At 41.7% G+C, this 24474-nt stretch overlaps 1 protein-coding gene across 3 annotated transcripts in view; it reads left to right on the top strand.

Annotated features, from left to right (window-relative positions):
* MAP3K20 (mitogen-activated protein kinase kinase kinase 20) overlaps positions 1-24474 on the top strand; it is a 111296-nt gene that overhangs the window by 22514 nt on the left and 64308 nt on the right. For all 3 annotated transcript variants that reach the window (XM_053359378.1, XM_053359386.1, XM_053359393.1), the window contains exons 3-7: positions 8376-8463; positions 14528-14629; positions 16655-16720; positions 20813-20841; positions 20970-21107. In XM_053359378.1, the coding sequence (XP_053215353.1) occupies positions 8376-8463; positions 14528-14629; positions 16655-16720; positions 20813-20841; positions 20970-21107 (423 nt within the window). The remainder of the gene's footprint in view (positions 1-8375; positions 8464-14527; positions 14630-16654; positions 16721-20812; positions 20842-20969; positions 21108-24474) is intronic.

Below are 24474 nucleotides of genomic sequence, written 5' to 3'. Positions count from 1 at the left end.
ATAAAAGGTCTCCTAGTATAGTTATTATTTTCTTATTGTGTGAGGACAGGGATAGCGAGTGGAGCGCATGAACTAAAGGCCTGGACCAGTTTTATCCCATGGCACAAGTAGCAGTTGAATAGGACCAGTATTTTGAGACCATCCTAACTCCTAGGTCTTCCCTGTTTAGGTGACACCAATCCAGTACTGTGTTTGATTTCAGGTACCAGTGCTATGTATTGGTCAGGTGACTGGGAAACTATGATGCCTAGAAGATTCCTAAGAATTCCTGTTTCCATTTTAAAAAAAGTGAAGCTTCATATATTTAAAATTGTAGAAATAATTCTGAACGTATGATCATGAAAGCACCTGGTATTTCCAAGGCTAAGCAAGTCACCCGCCAAGGAAATAAATAATTCACAGAAATAATTCCTTATCTGTATCTTAAGCACAATAAGGAGTGGCTTGCAGTGAAGTCCATTGAAGTCAATCAGTTTAAGCATGCTTAAGTTTGTCTTGGATTGTGGCCTTAGTCGACAAATTCCCAGTAGCTTAAATAGCTTAAATTATTTATTTAATAAAATGTATACACTGCCTGTTTGTTAAAAAAAACAACACCATTCAAAGTGGTTTACAAAAGATAAAACAGTAAAATCAAGAAAAATTATTATTATTATTATTATTAAATTAAATTAAATTTGTATACCACTCTATGCTTGAAGGTCTCAGTATGGTTCACAACACAAAATTACAATATACACAGCAGAAAGTACGTACTAAAAATATTCAAAACAATCAACAATAGTAATTTATACACATTAGTAAACAATACTCTCCCCAACAAACTTAAGGTCAGCCTCCATACCTGAGGACTGTAAAACCTACTTTAAACCATACAAAAGTGATTTTACGAATCACATGGATACTCCACGCAATCATTTTTAAAATTATTTTTATTGCAAGAGAGAGAGTGGGAAGAGCATTTGTTCTGCACACAAAGAATGGTGGTTTGGCAGGAGAAAGCCTTTTGGACACTTAACACCATCACAGCTTTGAAAATTGATTTTTAAACACTAGTAACCCTCCCCCCACTTTAAACAGGATAGCTGGTTTCTTTTTGATTTGTATGTTTTTTTTAAAAAGAGGCATACTTACGGATAGCTGTTCTGAAAGGCAAGGTTTTCTTCACGCTTTTCATATATTTTTTATTCTTCTTCTTCTGGCTCAGCCAGTGTTTAGAACTGCCAAAGGAAATGAAGATGGAGAGACTAAGACCTTGCCAGTTGCTGCCCCTTCCAATTACACATTCATCCCAAACCGTACAAAGCAAAATAAAAAAATATATAAAAAATTGCTTTCTTTATGAACCATATAAACCAGTTTTCTCTGAGTCTTAAATTGGCATTTTGGACTGCGTTCACTAACACTACTGAAGGACCTCAACAGAAAAAGAAGGAAACAGAAGGAGGGGAAGAAAGATCGCTCCCAAATGACAACCTTTTGAATAGTCCAAGTTCAATCCTTAAAACAAAAAGTGAATTTTTCCCCCAATAATGTGCTCCACAGCCTCTCACCTCTCATCCTGAGAAACATGAAAGAGGAAGTGAAAGAGATGACCCAAATCATAGAGTTCCTTTGATAGCAGAAATTCAGCTGTTTTGAACACTTACAATCAAAGGAAGTGGTTTCCCTAATTATATGAACTATGTGAAAGCTCTCAGAATAGCTTTTCCACCCCAGGATTCCTTGCACTTTAGAAGTTTGCATAAAAGCTCACATGGAGAATCAGATGCAAAGTGTTTGATTCAAATTTTATTAGGCAGAAGTGTGCGCGCGTTCTTATTGCTCCGCTTAACAGCTGGTTGGATTTGGACCACAATCGGATTTTTACAGGTATATTTCTGCCCGATGCTTTTTTAAAATCCCTGTGTTCAGGTTCTATTGCCAGATACCCCTTTTAAAAGAGAATTGTGGCAATAGATAAATTGAGAAGCGATGGAGAGGTCTCTTTGATTGTGAGCTTTGAGTGAAGATTCTGTCCTTCGGCTTGGTTGGAATATAGAGGAGAAACACCAGTCCTTTCCACTGTGCTTAAAAGAAGAAATAAGGATGAAATCTTAATTTTAATGTTAAAAAAAGTGGGGGGGGGACTATGTTCTCAAGAAAATGTTCTTTTCTAAAGAAGTGAGATCTGAAAAATGGAAACTTCAGTGTGATTCTGACTGTGGTAAAGTTTGAATTCAGTCAAATCTCTGAAGCAAAATGGAGTCTTTTCAGCACACCAATCTACTTTTTAATATACAGTGGAACCTCGGGTTACAAACACCTCGGGTTACAAACACTTTGGGTTACAAACTCCGCTAACCCGAAAGTAGCATCTCGGGTTAAGAAGTTTACCTCAGGATACACAAAGTCTGTAGAATTTCTCTCAATTTCAGGAGTGATAAGTTTTTAAAGGTTTTGCTGAAGAAAGGAAGGTACTTTGTCTGCCTTTCATTATTTCTTTCTCACTTTGTTCACAAGTTGCCCAAGCATTAGATTTCAAGTTAGGCAATAGTACAACTATGACACAACCTTGATGGCAGAAAGTGAGGAGGAATTAAAGAACCTTTTAATGAGGGTGAAAGAGGAGAACGCAAAATATGGTCTGAAGCTCAACATCAAAAAAACGAAGATCATGGCCACTGGTCCCATCACCTCCTGGCAAATAGAAGGGGAAGAAATGGAGGCAGTGAGAGATTTTACTTTCTTGGGCTCCATGATCACTGCAGATGGTGACAGCAGTCACGAAATTAAAAGACGCCTGCTCCTTGGGAGAAAGGCGATGGCAAACCTAGACAGCATCTTAAAAAGCAGAGACATCACCTTACCAACAAAGGTCCGCATAGTTAAAGCCATGGTTTTCCCAGTAGTGATGTATGGAAGTGAGAGCTGGACCATAAAGAAGGCTGATCGCCGAAGAATTGATGCTTTTGAATTATGGTGCTGGAGGAGACTCTTGAGAGTCCCATGGACTGCAAGAAGATCAGACCTATCCATTCTGAAGGAAATCAGCCCTGAGTGCTCAATGGAAGGACAGATCCTGAAGCTGAGGCTCCAATACTTTGGCCACCTCATGAGAAGAGAAGACTCCCTGGAAAAGACCCTGATGCTGGGAAAGATGGAGGGCACAAGGAGAAGGGGACGGCAGAGGACGAGATGGTTGGACAGTGTTCTCGAAGCTACAAACATGAGTCTGACCAAACTGTGGGAGGCAGTGGAAGACAGGAGTGCCTGGCGTGCTCTGGTCCATGGGGTCACGAAGAGTCGGACACGACTAAACAACAAAACAACAACAACAACAACTATGGCAAAGCCACAGTGACTCAATACTAAGCTATAAATTAAGGTATTGTGCAGTTTTATGTTAAAATGGGTGTCTTTGATTTTTTTTTTTTGTTTTCCTTTTGCAATCTAATTGAGCATCCACAGAGGCTAAATAAAGTCTCAAGATGCTTATTAGTGGTGCCTTAAAAGTGATGTGCCCAAGATAGTCATACTTATGTATCCAGAAATGTACTATTTATTGGAATGCATTGCAAGAAGGGTTCTCGTGGTTTATGGAAGCGAAATACAACTACATTCACTTGGGTTGCATTAAAAATCAGAACTTAACTGAGACTATGATGTGCTTAGGGTGAGGCATAGGGGATCTCATTGCCACTGATGATAACATCTGGAGGGCAGTCCATTAATGATCGCTGTAGGAGAGCATTCTCAATTTTTCAAGAGATGTTGCTGTTCATGAAGTGGAGAAAGAGAATCTGTGTTAGACAATGGATTATTCTGTCCAAGATGCCTAGCTTCCCAGCACTGCACACTTTGGCCCCAATGCTGAGAAAATTAGCCAGCACTTCCTTTATCAAAGACCAGTAGGACATTTTAGTGGAACATAATTTGCTATAATATAACATGTTACTTTTCAGATATGAAAATCTGCACAGGGCTTGTGCATTTGCCCTAAGGGCATTGTTAGATAGAAATCCTGGTCTCCCCCAACGGCTTTGTGTGCAGTGTAGAAATGATATGCAGTCATTACAATTAGCAGAAAAAGCAACACATGAGTGGAATTGTCCACAATTCTGCACATGCCAAGTAGCTCTATTCTCTGGTGTTTAAGGTTGCCATATGTTCAGAATTTCCTAGACCTAACTGGGATTCGGCTGTCGTAAACAGTGTCCAACTGGATATCGCTGACATGTCTGGGAAAATCTGGACGTATGGCAACCCATGTCGAAAGTGTAGATTTTGGTGAATTTCCTTAAAAATAGCTCAAAGCATAATCTGGCCCCCCAAAAGACAAAAACTCAACAACTCCCACAGAAAATGCAGGATGATACTTGTACACATGTCACACAACTGAAAATATTGAGAATCCATTCTGGATCTTTTACAAAAGTCAGATTTTTTGTGGTATAAGTAAAAGCTGGGTTTCTTAGTGGGCCATGCAAAGCGCTATTTGCATAATGCTTTTTATAGAGTAGGGTAGGGTAGGGTAGGCAGCACTGGGGATGAATTTAAGGAATCAAGGGGGCAGTGTCCCCAAAATTTAGGGAACTACTGCCCTGTGGGGGAGTTGATTTGGACAGAGACCATGGCACTACAAGAGCATTCTTGTGTTTCTTTCTTCAAACTCTGTCTCCTGTTTTTCCCCCGTGTCAATACATGGGCAGTTATGAGTTCCAAGCAGGGTCCACTGTGGCTCAGAATAGATTATAGGGAACATATTCCATTAATTTTATTTATGTATTTTGGAACTTCTGGTTCTTAGCTCACTTTTCAGCAAACGTAACCAACTGGCTTTTGTTTCAATGTTTTATTTCCTGAAAAGAAAGAAAAAAGATTCTGAGAAGAAATGAGCCTATCTAAGTAAACATGCTGTCTGGGTTTTTATATGGCAGTTTCATTTTGCAGTTGGAGAGAAAGAGCAGCAGCCTCAATGAAACAGATGGCAGACCAGATTTTGTGGGTATAAAATAGCCACAAACTGTGCATCGTGCAGTTTCCCCTCTGCTTTGCCTAGTATGAGAAGAAGATATGTCTATATAGTGGCTGTACGAATAATATTTTTAATTGGACAGCAATTGGAAAAACTTGTTCCCCAAGGTTTGAGGCAATTGAATAGTAAAGATCATTTATGAAGAGGAGATAAACCCTCTGGTGGACTAAGTAGTTGAGCTTTCCCCATGGCAAATAACCACTGTGTGGAGTGAGGTGCAAGCACTGCAGCTTTGGCACAATGTCCCAGTTTACCACAGTGCTGGTAACTTGTGGCAAAACAACCACATGTGTGCTGGCGGCAGCTACCATTGCAAAGTAGCATATGCTTGCCCAGAGAGCGGCCTGTGAACAGTGGTGGGTGAGCCTTTTAACTGCAACAGAATTAGCTGCATCAATGCAGCTGACGTATCTCATATATTCTAAGAATCATGATAGCTGTTGGTTAAGATAATAATGATAAGACAACCCTTTCACCAATGCCTTTCATAAGATGAGATTGATGGCACATACTGTGGTTTGTGCTGTCATAGGTCTGAACAGAGACATCAGAGCAGAGACATCACCTTGCCAACAAAGGTCCGTATGGTTAAAGCTATGGTTTTCCCAGTAGTGATGTATGGAAGTGAGAGCTGGACCATAAAGAAGGCTGATCGCCGAAGAGTTGATGCTTTTGAATTATGGTGCTGGAGGAGACTCTTGAGAGTCCCATGGACTGCAAGAAGATCAGACCTATCCATTCTGAAGGAAATCAGCCCTGAGTGCTCACTGGAAGGACAGATCGTGAAGCTGAGGCTCCAATACTTTGGCCACCTCATGAGAAGAGAAGACCCTGATGTTGGGAAAGAAGGAGGGCACAAGGCGAAGGGGACGGCAGAGGATGAGATGGATGAGAAGCTACTAGCATGAGTTTGACCAAACTGCAGGAGGCAGTGGAAGACAGGAGTGCCTGGTGTGCTCTGGTCCATGGGGTCATGAAGAGTCGGACACGACTAAACAACTAAACTACAACAAGGTCTGAACATCTGTGGGATTAGGGTGAAAGTTTATAATCCTCCAAACCACTAACTTTTGAGCAAGACAGGCATACCTTCATCATCCCTATGTGGTTGGAATAAGACTTAAGAAGAAAGGAAGCTGCCTTTTATGATTGGTCCATCCAGCTCAGTATATTGTCTATCCAGGCAAGGTTTCCCAAACTTGGTTTTGCTGCCGTTTTTAGACTACAGTTCCCATCATCCCTGTCCACAGGTCCTGCTTGCTAGGAATGATGTGAGTTGTAGTCCAAAACAGCTGTCAACCCAAGTTTGGGAAACCCTCTTCTATAGTGACTCACCAGGTCTCCAAGGCCTCGGTCATGAGTCTTTCCCAGCCTTACCTGGAGATGCTGAGATTGAACCCTGGGCATTCTGCATGTGTTGAAAGGTATGTCCTTCTGCTCAGCTAAAGCCTCTCCACATTGGGGGTTGTGGGCTAAGGGTTTGCTCACATATTACATTGTGGTAGACAGGAAGCCTTGCGATCTCGGTTGTTTGAGTGTTAACTCTCTGATGAAGATCAGATCCTTTACATCTATGTGGGGTTCATGGTCAATCTCTTACTTTTACTCTATATCAGTGCTTAAGATAAGTGGCTAGAAACAGTTTGGTATTGAAAGGGCCAGCTATGTTTGGGATTCCACAGGGTTTGAGAAGAGTCTTGGAATTTGTGGTGGCAGGTGTTCGTTTCTCTTCTCCTAATCATGGAGGCTTCTGTCTGATACGTGTGGTTCTGTGACCTCTTTCTCGGTCTGAATTAGCGCATTGTGTTGAATGAGAGGTGGGCTGGGTTCTGTGATGTATAATCATGGTGGCCCTGCCATCGTCATGTGTTGATTGGTGTGCTACTGCTGTGGGTACTGTGGGGTTGTCATTGGGGTGCAGTGCGGCCAGAGCTTTTGCAGAAGTGGCTGGTGATGGTATGCCAATCTCTTGTTTCTCCTGTTCTGTTGTTGTTTGTTTTTGTTTTTGCTTTTGGTTATGCAACTATGAAGGTATAGCATTGTGACAACTTCACAAGGGTGTTTATATGCTGGCATTATCCTGCTGTAACCCCCGACACCATCAGGATTGAGCAGCAGATGGTAGAGAGGAATTAACTTCCATAAAACATTGTGAGGGACAGTTAACAGATAAAACTTTCCCAGGTTTAAATTGTTACTGATCCTTAAAATTCTGGAGAACGTTTGGGTTCCATTTCTTTCCTTACCTGCCTTCAATCCTTTCTAAATCATTTTAGTGTTCTTCACATGAATGTGGCAAATATTTTCGAATCATATAACTAATCAACTCTCACGTGAAACAGTGATAAATATTAGTAAGCACTTAGTGATGTTCTGCTAATCAGAGTGCTAGCATAGTTAAACACGTCTAACCCTGTAATTTTGTGGCATGAGAGAGTGCTTCACGCTGTGAAATTTAGCTGATAGATTAAACACGATGTTGGTTGGTTGATCTGGTAGCCGAATGGAGTTTATTTTCAAAATGGAGCCTTCACAAATACGTTCAGCCAGAAGGAAAATGTAAATTTATGTATGTTGTGGCAATTTTCCTGGTTCTTGCCATTCACCTTGTAGAGCATTTTTTCATCTTTTCTGGGTGAAACTTAATGTTCCTGATTTTTGGTGGATGCTGGTGGCATGTGTACAGCCTTTTACAGAAAATTAATCTGTAAAAGGTAAAATCAGTCTACAAGTGCATTGACCTCCGGTCCCAGCCCACTGCTGAGGCAAGGTGAGTTGCCTGCCTCGAGTAACAGAAGCCCAAGAGGCAGTGCCTGCCTCACCACTGCTGGCAGTGGCACTGGTTTCTGGCGAGATCTCACCGGTAAGAGAGGTGTGGTGCCACCAGAGGGGAGGCAGTGAGAGGGTGACAGTGAAATGGGATGCACCACCCCTGTTTACTGTTGACCTCTGTCTCTACAGTATTTTGGTAAGAAATAAGCCCCCTTGTCTCTTATTGTGTAGCCAATGAAGGGTGTTGCATCTCTGTATTTATCGAGACAGAAAAAGGCCTCTAGAGTGACAGCTCAACCACCTGAAGATAGAACTTGCAATATAATGGCTTTCATACTTCCAAATTATGAAACTGTTGGTTAATGACACTTACAAAGCCTTCATCAGGGATGTGAAGGTGGTTGACTCTCAGAAGTGTCGCTGAGTGTTCACTGTTTAACCTGGCGTGCATTCTTTGCATATTCAAATCTTGTTTGTGAAAGAGATGGATTCAGAGATAGTTTGATTTAAACGTTTACTATAGGTGCGTTCTGGAACCGTACGCAGTTTTGCATTGACACCTTAACATTTTCTGTATTTTGAACAGGCAGAAATCCTCAGCGTGCTCAGCCACAAAAACATCATACAGTTTTATGGAGCTGTTCTCGAACCCCCCAACTATGGCATAGTTACGGGTAAGTTACAAGCCTTCCTTTTGTGGTTTATGCAGTGCTGGATTTACGTATAAGCTAAACAAGCTATAGCTGAGGGCCCCACTCTCTTGAGGGCTCCCCAAAAATATACTTCTTCCTAATTGTATTTCATTATTAATATACTTCCCCTTCATGGATCACTGCCTTGCCGTGGCGAAGGGGCTTGAAGAACTCAGAGAAGCTATGAACTACGCCGAGCAGGGCACACAAGATGAACAGGTCATAGTGGAGAGTTTTGACCAAACGTGATCCACCTGGAGGAGGAACCGGCAAGCCACTCCAGTATCCTTGCCAAGAAAACTCCATGGACAAAGACAACAGGCATATAAAAGTTATGACGCTGGAAGATGAGCCCCTCAGGTCGGAAGGCGTCCAACATGCTACTGGGGAAGAGCGGAGGGCAAGTACAAGTAGATCCAGAGCTGATGAAGCGGCTGGGCCAAAGCCGAAAGGACGCTCAGTTGCGGATATGCCTGGAAGCGAAAGGAAAGTCCAATGCTGTAAAGAAAAATATTGCATAGGAACCTGGAATGTAAGAACCATGAACCTGGGTAAGTTGGAGGTGGTCAAAAATGAGATGGCAAGAATAAATATTGACATCCTGGGCATCAGTGAACTAAAATGGACGGGAATGGGCGAATTCAGTTCGGATGACCATCACATCTACTACTGTGGGCAAGAAACCCGTAAAAGAAATGGAGTGGCCCTCATAGTCAACAAAAGAGTGGCGAAAGCTGTACTGGGATGCAATCTCAAAAATGATAGAATGATCTCGATACGAATCCAAGGCAGACCTTTTAACATCACAGTAATCCAAGTTTATGCACCAACCACTGGTGCTGAAGAAACTGAAATAGACCAATTCTATGAAGACTTACAAGACCTTATAGAAGTGACACCAAAGAAGGATGTTCTTCTCATTATAGGGGATTGGAATGCTAAAGTAGGGAATCAAGAGATAAAAGGAACAACTGGCAAGTTTGGCCTTGGAGATCAAAACGAAGCAGGGCAAAGGCTAATAGAGTTCTGTCAAGAGAACAAGCTGGTCATCACAAACACGCTTTTCCAACAACACAAGAGACGACTCTACACATGGACATCACCAGATGGGCAGTATCGAAATCAGATTGATTATATTCTCTGCAGCCAAAGATGGAGAAGCTCTATACAGTCAGCAAAAACAAGACCTGGAGCTGACTGTGGCTCAGATCATCAGCTTCTTATAGCAAAATTCAAGCTTAAACTGAAGAAAGTAGGAAAAACCACTGGGCCGGTAAGGTACAATCTAAGTCAAATCCCTTATGAATACACAGTGGAAGTGACGAACAGGTTTAAGGATTTAGATTTGGTGGACAGAGTGCCTGAAGAACTATGGATGGAGGCTCGTAACATTGTACAGGAGGCAGCAACGAAAACCATCCCAATGAAAAGGAAATGCAAGAAAGCAAAGTGGCTGTCCAACGAGGCCTTACAAATAGCGGAGGAGAGAAGGCAAGCAAAATGCGAGGGAGATAGTGAAAGATACAGGAAATTGAATACAGATTTCCAAAGAATAGCAAGGAGAGACAAGAAGGCCTTCTTAAACGAGCAATGCAAACAAATAGAGGAAAACAACAGAATAGGAAGAACCAGAGATCTGTTCAAGAAAATTGGAGATATGAAAGGAACATTTCATACAAAGATTACCATAATAAAGGACAAAAGTGGTAAGGACCTAACAGAAGCAGAAGACATCAAGAAGAGGTGGCAAGAATACACAGAGGAATTATACCAGAAAGATATGGATGTCTCGTACACCCCAGGTAGTGTGGTTGCTGACCTTGAGCCAGACATCCTGGAAAGTGAAGTCAAATGGGCCTTAGAAAGCATTGCAAATAACAAGGCCAGTGGAAGTGATGGTATTCCAGCTGAACTATTTAAAATTTTAAAAGATGATGCTGTTAAGGTGCTACACTCAATATGCCAGCAAATTTGGAAAACTCAGCAGTGGCCAGAAGATTGGAGAAGATCAGTCTACATCCCAATCCCAAAGAAGGGCAGTGCCAAAGAATGCTCCAACTACCGCACAATTGCACTCATTTCACACGCTAGCAAGGTTATGCTTAAAATTCTACAAGGAAGGCTCAAACAGTATGTGGATCGAGAACTCCCAGAAGTGCAAGCTGGATTTAGAAGAGGCAGAGGAACCAGAGACCAAATTGCAAACATGCGCTGGATTATGGAGAAAGCTAGAGAGTTCCAGAAAGACATCTACTTCTGCTTCATCGACTATGCAAAAGCCTTTGACTGTGTCGACCACAGCAAACTATGGCAAGTTCTTAAAGAAATGGGAGTGCCTGATCACCTCATCTGTCTCATGAGAAATCTCTATGTGGGACAAGAAGCTACAGTTAGAACTGGATATGGAACAACTGATTGGTTCAAAATTGGGAAAGGCGTACGACAAGGCTGTATTTTGTCTCCCTGCTTATTTAATTTATACGCAGAATACATCATGCGAAAGGCTGGGCTGGATGAATCCCAAACTGGAATTAAGATTGCCGGAAGAAATATCAACAACCTCAGATATGCAGATGACACAACCTTGATGGCAGAAAGTGAGGAGGAATTAAAGAACCTTTTAATGAGGGTGAAAGAGGAGAGCGCAAAATATGGTCTGAGGCTCAACATCAAAAAAACGAAGATCATGGCCACTGGTCCCATCACCTCCTGGCAAATAGAAGGGGAAGAAATGGAGGCAGTGAGAGATTTTACTTTCTTGGGCTCCATGATCACTGCAGATGGTGACAGCAGCCACGAAATTAAAAGACGCCTGCTTCTTGGGAGAAAGGCAATGACAGGCCTAGACAGCATCTTGAGAAGTAGAGACGTCACCTTGCCAACAAAGGTCCGTATAGTTAAAGCCATGGTTTTCCCAGTAGTGATGTATGGAAGTGAGAGCTGGACCATAAAGAAGGCTGATCGCCGAAGAATTGATGCTTTTGAATTATGGTGCTGGAGAAGACTCTTGAGAGTCCCATGGACTGCAAGAAGATCAAACGCATCCATTCTTAATGAAATCAGCCCTGAGTGCTCACTGGAAGGACAGATCGTGAAGCTGAGGCTCCAGTACTTTGGCCACCTCATGAGAAGAGAAGACTCCCTGGAGAAGACACTGATGCTGGGAAAGATGGAGGGCACAAGGAGAAGGGGGCGACAGAGGATGAGATGGTTGGATAGTGTTCTCGAAGCCACAAACATGAGTCTGACCAAACTGCGGGAGGTAGTGGAGGACAGAGGTGCCTGGCGTGCTCTGGTCCATGGGGTCACGAAGAGTCGGACACGACTAAACGACTAAACAACAACAACATTAATATACTTCTTAACTGCATTTCTGTTCAGCAATTACTTTGTTAAAATACATATTTTTGTTATGTGCAAATGGCTTTAGATACCTAGATACCTATTAGGTCCATAAATTACCATATAGCATATATTCAATACAAAAAAAGCGACAATTTGTTGTTGACAAAGGACAGCTGGACATATAAAGGGCCCCATTACCTTTAGTAGCTCAGGGCCTCATCAAACCTAAATCCGGCCCTGGGTGTGTGTGTTTTACATTTAAGAAGCTCTTCTTGTTTCTGAAATGCTAGGTACAGTGGTATCTTGGGTTAAGAACTTAATTCGTTCTGGAGGTCCATTCTTAACCTGAAACTGTTCTTAACCTGAGGTACCACTTTAGCTAATGGAGCTTCCTGCTGCGGCCGCACTGTCGCAGCACAATTTCTGATCTCATCCTGAAGCAAAGTTCTTAACCTGAGGTACTATTTCTGGGTTAGCGGAGTCTGTAACCTGAAGCGTCTGTAACCCGAGGTATCACTGTATCTATATTTACAGTGACCAGTGTATTACTACTTTTGTGCAGCTTTCGTGGCCAGAAAGTTTTAAAGATGTTATAGTTTCCTCAGTGGAGTTCCACCCACTTCCCTGCTCCCATTTTAACTCCTTTCTCTGTTTAACACTGCTCACAACACCAGTGTGCTTCTGTCTAAAAATAGTTCTTTCTGCAGTTATATTTTATACTTTGCGCCCTGCCCTGGCATCTGTGCCACAATGGCTATGGAATACTCCCAAGAGTTTACAGGCCAGTCTTCAGATTGAGGCCTAGGGTTTAGTGCCCTTTGCCATCCTTCCAGTCTCTGAAAACACACATTGCACAGACTGAGAGCCAACAACTGTTCCTGCACTTGGACTGCTGATTGCTGTATCTCCCACTTAAAAAGGATTGTTAGGAAAGAGATTGGAAATAAGACTGTCAATATGATAATGCCTTTGAAATACTGAGTGTACACCTCAGAAAGAATGCCCCGCCACCAATAAAGAAAGGTTGTAACTGGTGCTATTTTTCTAGAAAAAACCCCGTGAACTTCTCCCTTGTTCTCTTAGAACATTGGGGCTTTTTAGGATAGAAAAAAAAGGTGAATAAGTAGGGTGAGGGAGAACTTAATAGCGATGTATACAATTATGCATGGTATGGGAAACTGCATAGAGAGTGCATGTGTTTCTCTCACTCTCGTAAAACGAGGACCACACAATGGAGCTGAGTGTTGGAAGATTCAGAGCAGCAGAGCAAAATTAGTTCTTCATGCATAGTTAAACTATGGCATGAACTCTCACAAGATGTAATAACGGCTACCAACTTGGAGGACTTTTTAAAAGAGTGTTAGACATATTCATGGAGGGCATGTTAACTGTTTTTAATAAATCAAAGTCATTCCTTTTTTACATCAAATAAACTAGATGGATAGTTCCATTGGTTAGCATGGTGCTAATAATGCTGTGGTTGCAGGTTTGATTTTTGTGTGGGACAGCTGCATATTCCTGCATCAAAGGGGGTTGGATGAGATGACCCTCAAGGTCCCTTCCAACTCTACAATTTTATGATTCTATGATTATATTTTGAATTAAATACAAATTTGCTTGACATGTGTAGCTCCTCCTCAAAGACTGCAATTCAAATATCCTTACTTTTATGTGAGTTGTTTACACATCTTTATCTCTCTTAATTGGCCAAACTGTTGTATGAACAGTTTACGCAAGTTCTTGGTTGAAGGGTATGTAATTTGAAGCATGTGATGTATACGAAACAAGGCACATGGATGTGCTTGGAAGAGCAAAGCAATGGAACTGCAAAAACAGGACGGACAGCTTATAAAGCAGCATGAACTGAAACGAAGAAGCATTATGTGTTAGAGAGTCTTTGCTGATTTGTATATTTTTTAAAGTATTTCATCAGAACATGAACCCAGGGAACAGTTTACAGTGCTGCGTGCAAAAAAAATTATGAGAAATAAGAAGTGGTAGATCTTAAGATGTTTCAGAGATGACACTTGGTTTATTTGAAATTTTATGAACCTAAAGGTCCTGTGAGGGACGCGGGTAGCGCTGTGGGTTAAACCATAGAGCCTAGGACTTGCCAATCAGAAGATCGGCGGTTCGAATCCCCACGACAGGGTGAGCTCCTCCCAACCTAGCAGTTCGAAAGCACGTCAAAGTGCAAGTAGATAAATAGGTACTGCTCTGGCGGGAAGGTAAACGGCGTTTCTGTGTGCTTCTCTGGTTCGCCAGAAGCGACTTAGTCATGCTGGCCACATGACCCGGAAGCTGTATGCGAGATGAGCGCCGCAACCCCAGAGTTGGCCACGACTGGACCTAATGGTCAGGGGTCCCTTTACCTTTACCTTTAAAGGTCCTGCATGAACTGGAAATGGTACTTCAGAACACACCACAGAATCCAAAATTTGTCGTTTCTATCAGCACCACAAGGCTGAACGGAGTCTGATAAAGCCCTCCTGCCAGAATTGGTGGATTATTGCTGAAAATTTTCAGAGAGCACACCCTTAAAGGCCCTGTGTGACTCTCCAGTACAGTCAACTCCCCATTTGCATGCGTTCAAAACGTGCTCCTCATGTAAATGCTTTTCATTAGGAAAGCCACACATCACCGTGCACCTATCCAGCATTAGACAAAGCCATTTTTAAAGATGTGTGCTATTTCTTCACAGAATATGCTTCTGCTGGATCACTGTATGACTACATAAATAGCAACAGAAGCGAAGAGATGGATATGGATCACATAATGACCTGGGCAACTGATATAGCTAAAGGTAAGTGAGATTCATTGGTAACAAAGGGAAATTTATTGCAATAATTTGAAAAAAAGGAGCAGCATTATCTTTAATCCTTAGTCTAAATTGTTCACATTCTCCAGTGCTATCAACTTGGTTATCTTCCACGAAAGCTGCCAGTGTGGTGCCAGTGTGGTGTAGTGGTTAAGAGTGGTAGTCTCGTAATCTGGTGAACCGGGTTCGATTCCCTGCTCCTCCACATGCAGCTGCTGGGTGACCTTGGGCTAGTCACACTTCTGCTCTGAAGTCTCTCAGCCCCACTCACCTCACAGAGTGTTTGTTGTGGGGGAGGAAGGGAAAGGAGAATGTTAGCCGCTTTGAGACTCCTTAGGGTAGTGATAAAGCGGGATATCAAATCCAAACTCTTCTTCTTCTTCCAAGACCTCCTAGTGAATCTTGATTTACCAGATGCTTGGCACAGGATGTAGTTTAAGGAGATGGTTTATTTCACCCGGGTCAAAGACCTGGTGTGACACCTCCCATGTGTATTTGCATGTATATACACACAGAGACTGGGAGCCTCAATGGTGCCCCTGTGGAGGCTTTACCTGGGGCAAAAAACCCGGCTAGCGCCCCCCCCCCAATAGCTACGGCTCTGGAAATACCTACAGAATTTATTTATTTCTGCTGTTCTCAGCTTCCGTTCATAAGTAATGTTCCCATTTTCTTTATATGGCATCTTTGTAGGGCAAAGGGCTGCATGAGAATGACTTCCCTGTAGGGAGAAAAGGGGTCATTATCAATATTTGAGCTGGGCAGAAAAAAGCTTTTTAAAGATCGACCGAGCATCATAAAATGCAAATATATTACTAATGTAATATAGACTCTGACAGAACCAGCAAAGGCCTGACAGAACCATTGGACCAACTGCATCCCACCTTCTTTAGTGGCTGCTTAAGACTCTAGCCCAGGACTAGGAAATTGTGTCAACAGTTGCCCTAGGCCAGGCATGCCCTTGGCACTCCAGCTGTTTAGGGACTACAACTCCCATCATCCCTAGCTAACAGGACCAGTGGTCAGGGATGATGGGAATTGTAGTCTCAAAACAGCTGGAGTGCCAAGTTTGGCCATGCCTGGCCTAGGATGACTCTATTTCTAATAATAATAATAGAAGAAGAAGAGTTTGGATTTGATATCCCGCCTTTCACTCCCTTTAAGGAGTCTCAAAGCAGCTAACAATCTCCTTTCCCTTCCCCGACCTATCTGGCTGGGTTTCTCCAGCCACTCTGGGTGGCTTACAACATATAGTTAACCATTCATATGTTTTAGGATTTTAAAATTGTATACTACCTAGGATGCCTTGACAGAAATGTGGCATACCGTACTTTTCCATGTATAAGACACAGGTGTTTTCTTTTTAAAAAAAGTTAAAAATTTTGGGCTTCTCTTATACATGGGTAGTGCATTGGGGGTACGGGCAATTCGCCCAATCACCGTGATTAGGAGATTGTCAGCGGCAATTGGTTGGGCAATTTCCACCTGCTGGCGGTGAGCAGGCATATGATCGGCGCCTCTGGCGACGCGTGTGGTCATGTGGGTGAGTGATTTTTGGCATCCCCCCCAAAAAAAATGCTCAACAACTCTGGGCAATCCTCCCCCCCAAAAAAGCTTAACAACTCTTGGTAAGCTCCCCCCATTTTCTTAATTTGGAGTCTCCAAAAATAGGGGGCGTCTTATACACAGGGGCATGTTATACACGGAAAAATATGGTATAAAGGCTATACATAAATAATGGAAGGCCTGTTCACTTGCTACTTTGGGGAGGGGGAGAGACTTGTGCTATGTAGCCTTTCGTGAAAAATGCACATACCCTTTCCTTCACTGAGTATTTTTTTTTTTTGAATGTGTGTCTTCCTCACCACAGAATTGAAATACATGAATTGCTCCAAGATTTTGCCTTATTTGCATTTGGCTTGTGAAGAAGCCATTGCAAGTGCTGATAAGAAGTGATCATGTTATAACATAGATTTTCTTCCTTTCTTTTTAAAAATCATTTCCTTTTAGGAATGCACTATTTGCATATGGAGGCTCCAGTCAAAGTAATTCACCGAGATCTGAAATCCCGAAATGGTAAAACAGCATGAATTTACATGTTCTTGTTTTTCTTGCAAATCCTGGTTTTTCAGTGCTAGTTACTGAACACAGGAAAGCAATTCTACCTTCAGTTAAAATGCTTACTAAACATTGCTGGAAAACACTTCAAAACATGTTGAGATTCGCCTCTAATCCTGTTTGTCTTCAACAAAGTGTATTTAGCTTGGTCTCTTTTTAGCTTCCTTGAACTTTACCATTCTGTACAATTATTCTAAGATGCATTTAAGTAAGCAGAGTTTTCGTGCACCTCTGGACAATGGCAAAATGAGAACACATTAGGTTGGATTCCAGGATAAGTTAATTGTCCCATTTATTTTAGAGGGCACTAAGTTAGTCATGATTAACTTTCCATAGCGCTTTTCAGTGGGACATCTGCAAGTAACCTAGTGGAATAGTTTATAGTGGAATAGTTGCTGGGGTTTGGGGGATTTTGGGACATGTTGCCACACAATGTCAGCATCCTTCAGCTAATATTCCTGGATATTGTACTCAAAACCCTGCTTTTACATTCAGAGATTTTCCGCCCAGGTGTTGGTTACAATGGCCGAATCCCAGCTATGCCCACGAAATTCCGGATGTATGGGAGCCCTAGATTTGGCAGACAGTTTTTATTGGCCCTTCCCTCAAACCAGTGGAAGATGTTAAGTTTGTGAGCTCAGTTCAAAGGAGATAGATGACAGATAGAAATGATGGGACTGAGCCCTTGGCAGTAGTCATGAGCCAAATACAAAATTTCATCACAATAACAAGAGTCACCATAGTTCAGGCAAACATGTAGTTCCTTTTCTAATCTCCTCTACCCCCCACAAGATCAGTATTCTTGAACAGTAGGCATAATTTTAAAAATAAATAAATCGCAAAAGTGCTATCCCCATGTGCAGGCTCATAGCACCAACAATAATTGCCTGGAAGGACGTAAGGCTACACTAGGAGAGTGACTACAGCCATGGAACTTTTCTCAGTTAGGGCAGAACCCTCCATTAGCGTGGAAAGGAAAACTCCACACTCACTCTCTAAAAATGACTGTGGCCAAAGATGCAGGCAATTAGCTACATACAGTCGTACCTTGGATCCCAAACTCGGTACTTGGGCTTGGTACTCGGACATTTTGGCTCCTGAACGCCACAAACCTGGAAGTGAGTGTTCCGGTTTGTGAACTTTCTTTGGAACCTGAACATCCGACAGGGCTTCTGCGGCTTCCGATTGGCTGCAGGAGCCTCCTGCAGCCAATCAGAAGCCGCGCTTTGGTGTCCGGACGTTTTGGATTCCGTTCGACTTCCAAGGTATGACTGTATTCACTTTTTAAAATGTTGGGTCGAACAGCAACTGTTCTGTAAATGGTAAGTGTGGAGAGGCCCTTAGTCTGGATTGAGCCCACTGCCTTGTGGAATTTGCATCTCTATTGGCCATATTGGGTGGGGCTGATGGGAATTGGAGTGAACTGGAGGGTCACATGGTCCTAATCTGTTGCTCTATTTGCACAATGAGTTAAAATATGTTAAGAGTTCTCCAGCCATGAAAAAACACACTATGAGTTGAAAGCCATGTCCTTGTCAAGAAAATGACAATATTGTTAATGCTCCAGGTGAGAGGCTGCTGAACCAAGTTCAACACAAAATATCTGTAGTTTTTCATCCATTGATCTCTTCCTGCTTGGTAGTAACTGCAGTTCATGAATCTCTGTGGCTGTTATGCAAGATAGAATTGCTTTGTGCCAAATGGGATTAGTACTGTGGGATACACCCAAAACTAACGTGCAAAGGGGAAAAAATGAAAGGGGCCTTATTTCACTGTAATGTTGCTATTAGTTGTTGCTTTTATCCTGAAAGGGTTTTTCTCTTACAATCACATTAAAATGGGCTGTGCCTCATTTTCTTTTCTTGATTTTTGACCAGAGAAATCCAATGTTACCTCTATGTAAAATATATTTTATAACTGGTACTTAGATATTGAAAACCAAATATTCACAATTCTGTGTAAAGTTTTGTCTGCAAACGCAGATAACTTAGGGAAACTGCTTTGGAAAACACTTTGTTTGAAATGTGGTTGATCAATCTTGTAGTTTATTTAATGTTGTGCCTTTTTAGTATTTATTGCTGGGTATTCTAATACTTTGACCAATTATTTGATGGCCCTTCTGACAGAGTTAGGGGAACTCCATGTTGGATTAGACAAACATCCAGCTCAAATGTTTTTGGGAAGTGTTTTTTTTAATAGAACTTTCATTTTTAAACATTTTATTCCCACCCACCCCCCAGTAAAAGTTGTTTTGAAATCTGTTACTTCAAAATAAAGTTAAGCATTGACAAAATAGTCAGGACTATATAACACGTGACCTTGAACACTGACACGAAATGGGGACCAGCAACACCAGTCTTAAAATCTTTACATTTTAAGTGAATTATAAAACAAAGAATGATGAACACACTAATGAGCAAGGTCAAATCAGGGCATGGTGCATGGTGAGAGAGAAGCCTGTGTACTCCTCAAAATATTGTTGGGCTCCAGTTCCCATCACTTCAGCCTGCATGGCCAGTGATCGGGGATGATGTCAGTTGCAGTCCTGGGCCACAGGTTCCCCATCCCAGCATAAAAGCAAGACTCTTTGCCTATCCTTGGCCAGCAGCACCTGCTGCATAGGGGTATTCTTGTTCTGAATAGAAGAGGTTCTATTTCACTAATTGTCTGTTATAAACCATTAAAAGGGTAAGGTAAAGGATCCATGTCCAGTCAAAAGCGACTATGGGGTTGTGGCGCTCATCTCACTTTTCAGACCGAGGGACCCGGTGTTCGTCCACAGACAGCTTTCTGGGTCATGTGGCCAGCATGACTAAATCGCTACTGCTGCACGGAGGACTGTGACGAGTGCCGGAGGGCACGGTAACGCTGTTTACTTTCCCATCGCAGTGGTACCTATTTATCTACTTGCACTGGTATGCTTTTGAACTGCTAGGCTGCCCAAAGCTGGGGCAAAGCAACAGGGCTCACCCCGTTGCGCAAATTTGAAACGCCGACCTTCCATTCGAATTCACTTGACAGTGTGAGCTCCCGTTGCTCTGTCCCAGCTTCTGTCAACCTAGCAGTTCAAAAGCATACTAGCTCGAATAGATAAATAGTAGCAGCAGGAAGGTAAATGGTGTCTCTGTGCACTCTGGTTTCCTTCACGGTGTTCCATTGCGCTCTGGTTTAGTCATGCTAGCCACATGACCCGGAAAGCTGCCTGTGGACAAACGCTGGCTCCCTCAGCCTGAAAACAAGACGAGCGCCGCAACCCCATAGTCGCCTTTGACTGGACTTAACCGTCCAGGGGTCCTTTACCTTTACTTTTTACCTATAAACTGTTAATGTCTTCTAATCTACTTTAAAGCTATGTGGTTGTGTGTATATTATGCTATGTGTAAAGATTTATCCTTTACATGTAAATTGATCCCAAATCCTAATATTCCGAGTGATATTAGATTGATTGATTGATTGATTGATAGATGATAGATAGATAGATGATAGATAGATAGATCCCTCTGTTCACTCTCTTCAACAGTTTACATAATTTTATAAACCCACGTCATTTTCTCACTCAGTCGTCTTCTTTTCTCCCTAAACTATAATACTGTGAATATTTTAGATTTTTTGTTGAGAGTAGGTGCTCCAATTGCTAGATCATATTGGCTGTCCTTATCTGACACCTCCTGCTCTGTGGTACTCTGAATATGCCAGATGTCAAGTCTACAGTATAGATTTATATGACATGGCATTATAATATCCGACAGTTTTATCTTCAGTCTCGCTCCTTAATAATTTTTGACACTGAGTGTTTTCTTTTCCACTGTCATAACGCGCTGAGTTTACTCTCAGTAAGCTATCAACCCTAATATCAATATTTCTTTGGTGGCCATGGACAATTCAGTATGAGATATTTCAGTGTCAGTTAGATTTATTGCCAGACGATTCAGCTAGAGAAATGATATGAACTGTGCTTTCCAGTATGTACACGCCCATCATCATTAAATAATGTAAATAGTTGTCATGTAATTTCTTCTTACCCTTCTTTCTTTCTTTTTAAATTTTCAGTGGTCATAGCTGGTGATGGAGTATTAAAGGTAGGAAAATATAAAGCACCTATAAAGTTTATTTGCTGTTGCACCGTATTTTGCATCATAGTTGTCCCCCCTCCCCCGGCTCAAAAAAATGTGGATGCTCATTTTTGTTTATTTACTGCTTTTTCTAGATATGTGATTTTGGTGCTTCAAGATTCCACTCCCATACAACACACATGTCTCTAGTTGGTACCTTTCCTTGGATGGCTCCAGAAGTTATCCAGAGTCTGCCAGTATCTGAAACATGTGACACTTATTCGTATGGTGTGGTGAGTAGCCTATTTCTTTGTACACTACCGTACATGTTCAAAAAAATTATTTTTGGAGAGGCCAGATTCAGCTGGCCCCTCAAGTCTCATCTAACACAAAGCCAGGAAAAGATAGTGCTGGTTGTAATATTTTTAAAAACATTTTTATTCTTAGAATTGGTAGTCACGTGTCACACAGAGTCCTTCAAGTGGCTTGCAGTGTACAGTCGTACCTTGGATTCCGAACGCCTTGGTACTTGGACGTTTTGGCTCCCAAACGCCGCAAACCCGGAAGTGAGTGTTGCGGTTTGCGAACATTCTTTGGAACCCAAACGTCCGACGGGGCTTCTGCGGCTTCTGATTGGCTGCAGGAGCTTCCTGCAGCCAATCAGGAGCTGTGCTTTGGTTTTCGAATGTTTTGGAAGTCGAACGGACTTCCGGAACAGATTCCGTTCCACTTCCAAGGTACGACTGTATTTAAAAACCTTAAACATAAATAAATTGTGATATCAACATGTTAATACAAAAACACATGCAATTCGTAACAATCTATAAAATACCCTCTCCTCAAAAAGACAGATGCAGGAAGCTCTATCAGCACACTGACAGACATACAAGGCACACAAATCTCTTGAATGTGTACTTGTGTGCTCATTCCTTTACAGCTGCCTCAGTATTTCTGCGCCTGTGCCTTCTTGGATGCCCATCTCTTGCACACAGACACGTTTTGTTGACATCTTCTTTTCTTCAACGTGACTCTTGTGGTGCGTGTTTTGCCTATGTTTCTCTGTCATGTGTCCTATTCAGATATTACTCTCCAATCCTGATAGGACAAACACCAAGGACCCAGGAACAAACCATAGCACTCATAACCAGTAACAAACCATAGCACTAACAACAACAGTAATAATTATTAGTGTTAGAATTGAGACTAACAACAATAAATACTTATTGTGGGTGGTTGTCTTTGCCACCCATGGCAGAGATCTTTAGAAAATTACTGCCCACTCTTCTTAAGACTAAACTAATGGGTTCAGTGTCCTGGGTTAGGAAAGACTCTCCTAGGGCAGACATTCCCCTCAATATAAAGTAAGGAGACTGGGGAAGGGATGAGGAAGAAATATTGGGTTCCCAAAGCCCAATACCACTTACAACATGCCAGGGTGAGGAGAACTCTTAACCCAAACCCATTGATCCACGCTTGTAGCCACCAAGCTCAAAGCCACTGATGCCGGTCAGTTTTTCATTCTCACTCACAAAATCATAAGATCTGAAGACATAGGGTTGAATTCATATAGTTAATTGCATATAGGTGCCATTGAAATCAGTGTGAAAAGTTAGACGCCATGACTAACTTGGATTACATTGATTTCTTACTGAACTGCAGTTAACTTAATCTGTAATTTAGGCGTTGTTTTTGGAGAAAATCCATCTCATTGGAGGGATGAAGTTCAGGTATAGGAATAAGTGCCTTAATCTTTATCCCATCTTTAGACTGGTTGAAATAGGACAAGTTGTTATATCACAATGGCAGATATGTGCAAGTTCAGTTCAGAGAGTTTCTCTTTTTCAGCTTGGATTTCCCCCACAATGAAAATAACTTGAAAAAGTATAACATTGAAAGAGCACACAAAGACACTTCATGTTGGCTCACTACTTGCGCATTTGACTACATTGTTAACCCTCTGCATGAAAAATTTGCACGGCGCTTAGTTAAATATTTATAGATTACACAAGGATATGCTTGTATGCATTTAATTTCTGATCTAGATAGAAGTTTTGCCGTTCAGTCCTAACCATGTCTCTTCAGAAGTAAAGTCTATTTAATTCCATAGAAATTATTTCCAAGTAAGTGGGGTTGGGATTAGGCTGGAAATTCTTAACCCATTAACGTACACATAAGCCCCACTCAGTGGAACTGTGTCTACAAGTGCCTAGATTTGCACCATTAGTAGTGTATTGGCTTACATTCTCCATCCATCGGTTCAGCCAAGCTTTCCTCTTCATAGGTCTTCAACTTCTCCAAGCCACAACCCTTTACGCCAACAATGTGTTTTGAAGATAAAGAATTAATCCATGAAAATCGTGTCTATTTTTCTTTTTAAACAATCTCATCCATAAATACAAGTTTTGAACAGCCTGGTATCACAATTTAGAGCACTTACAAGTGGCTTTTGTGCTAGACAGACATCTGCTTTTCATCCGTTGAAGTGCAGCTGAAATTCTGATAACAAAGAGCAGAATCCTTTTCAAATGTAAAAGAGTGAAGATGTCAAGAAATGGTATTCTGCTGGCAGAATCCATGGCCTTTCTTTTATTTATTTTTTCCCCTGCCAGAATGGGTTGTATTCATTGAACTATTATATTGTTTTCTATCTTCTATTTACAATGTTAAAGTGGGGGGGGGAGGAGCATTTTCCCACCATAGTACAATATAATGCTGTCAATCCATAGGTCCATAGTTTTTTCCTTGGTCAACTTCAAGTTGCCTCTTCTGAATAAATCACAAGAACATTAGGAAGGATTGCATATATTAGTTAGTTTTCCCTATAATTCACATAACTTTTTGAGATTTGGCAAACAATTTCATGAGATTGGGGCACTTGAGGATAAAAATCCCTTGAAGCCTTACTTGGTTGCAAGTTCTGTGGGAAACAATGGGGCTTATATCTGTGAGATGACAGGTCCTAGGATTGTACTGCAACTTGTCTGCAAGGGGCTTCCACTTAAATGAATGAAATGTACTTGTAAGTAAATGAGTTTGCAGTTTAACACATAGTTGGCCTACCTATCCAAATGCCATACCAAGTCTTAGGATTCCTGTGGTCTGTCCAATAGTTCCCTTAGCCATTAAAAATGCCTGTGCTCCCATGCGTAGACATATCCTTCTGCATGAGGCAGAAAATAATATGCAGTCTTTCTACCTGATAGGGGGAATGCTTATGGGATAATGATGATAACTCTGAAATTGTCACAGCATATTCAATTTAAATATCAGTTCAACAGGATTCCTTTTACCAGTGAATTTGTATATATATTTAATTGCAGGGGGTTCGTGTAATAAATTTCCCTTTAGAAATGTAGATCCAGTAAGATTCGTCTTCATTACACTGAGCATGTGTTGCCTTGGATATGAAAACCTATTTATAGAGTGAGCGAGAGAGACACTTCTTTTAATCCAGCTTTTTAAGATAGTTGTTAAGCCATGCAAAACACCCAGACTTCTTTCCTAACTAGAATTGGTAGCTAGCGATCCACTGGGCTCGTAATGTTTCTCCAGCACAATGTACGGAGAACAGGTAGTCCTTTTTTCTTGGGAAGCCTCAGCTGCCATTGCCAGTAACATTTTGGGAGCCATGCATATGCTCCTGAGTTAAAGACTAAAACT

The sequence above is a fragment of the Podarcis raffonei genome, chromosome 1 (assembly GCF_027172205.1).
Source record: "Podarcis raffonei isolate rPodRaf1 chromosome 1, rPodRaf1.pri, whole genome shotgun sequence".
Taxonomy (NCBI): Eukaryota; Metazoa; Chordata; class Lepidosauria; order Squamata; family Lacertidae; genus Podarcis; species Podarcis raffonei.
This window is presented reverse-complemented; position numbering and strand designations above follow the sequence as displayed.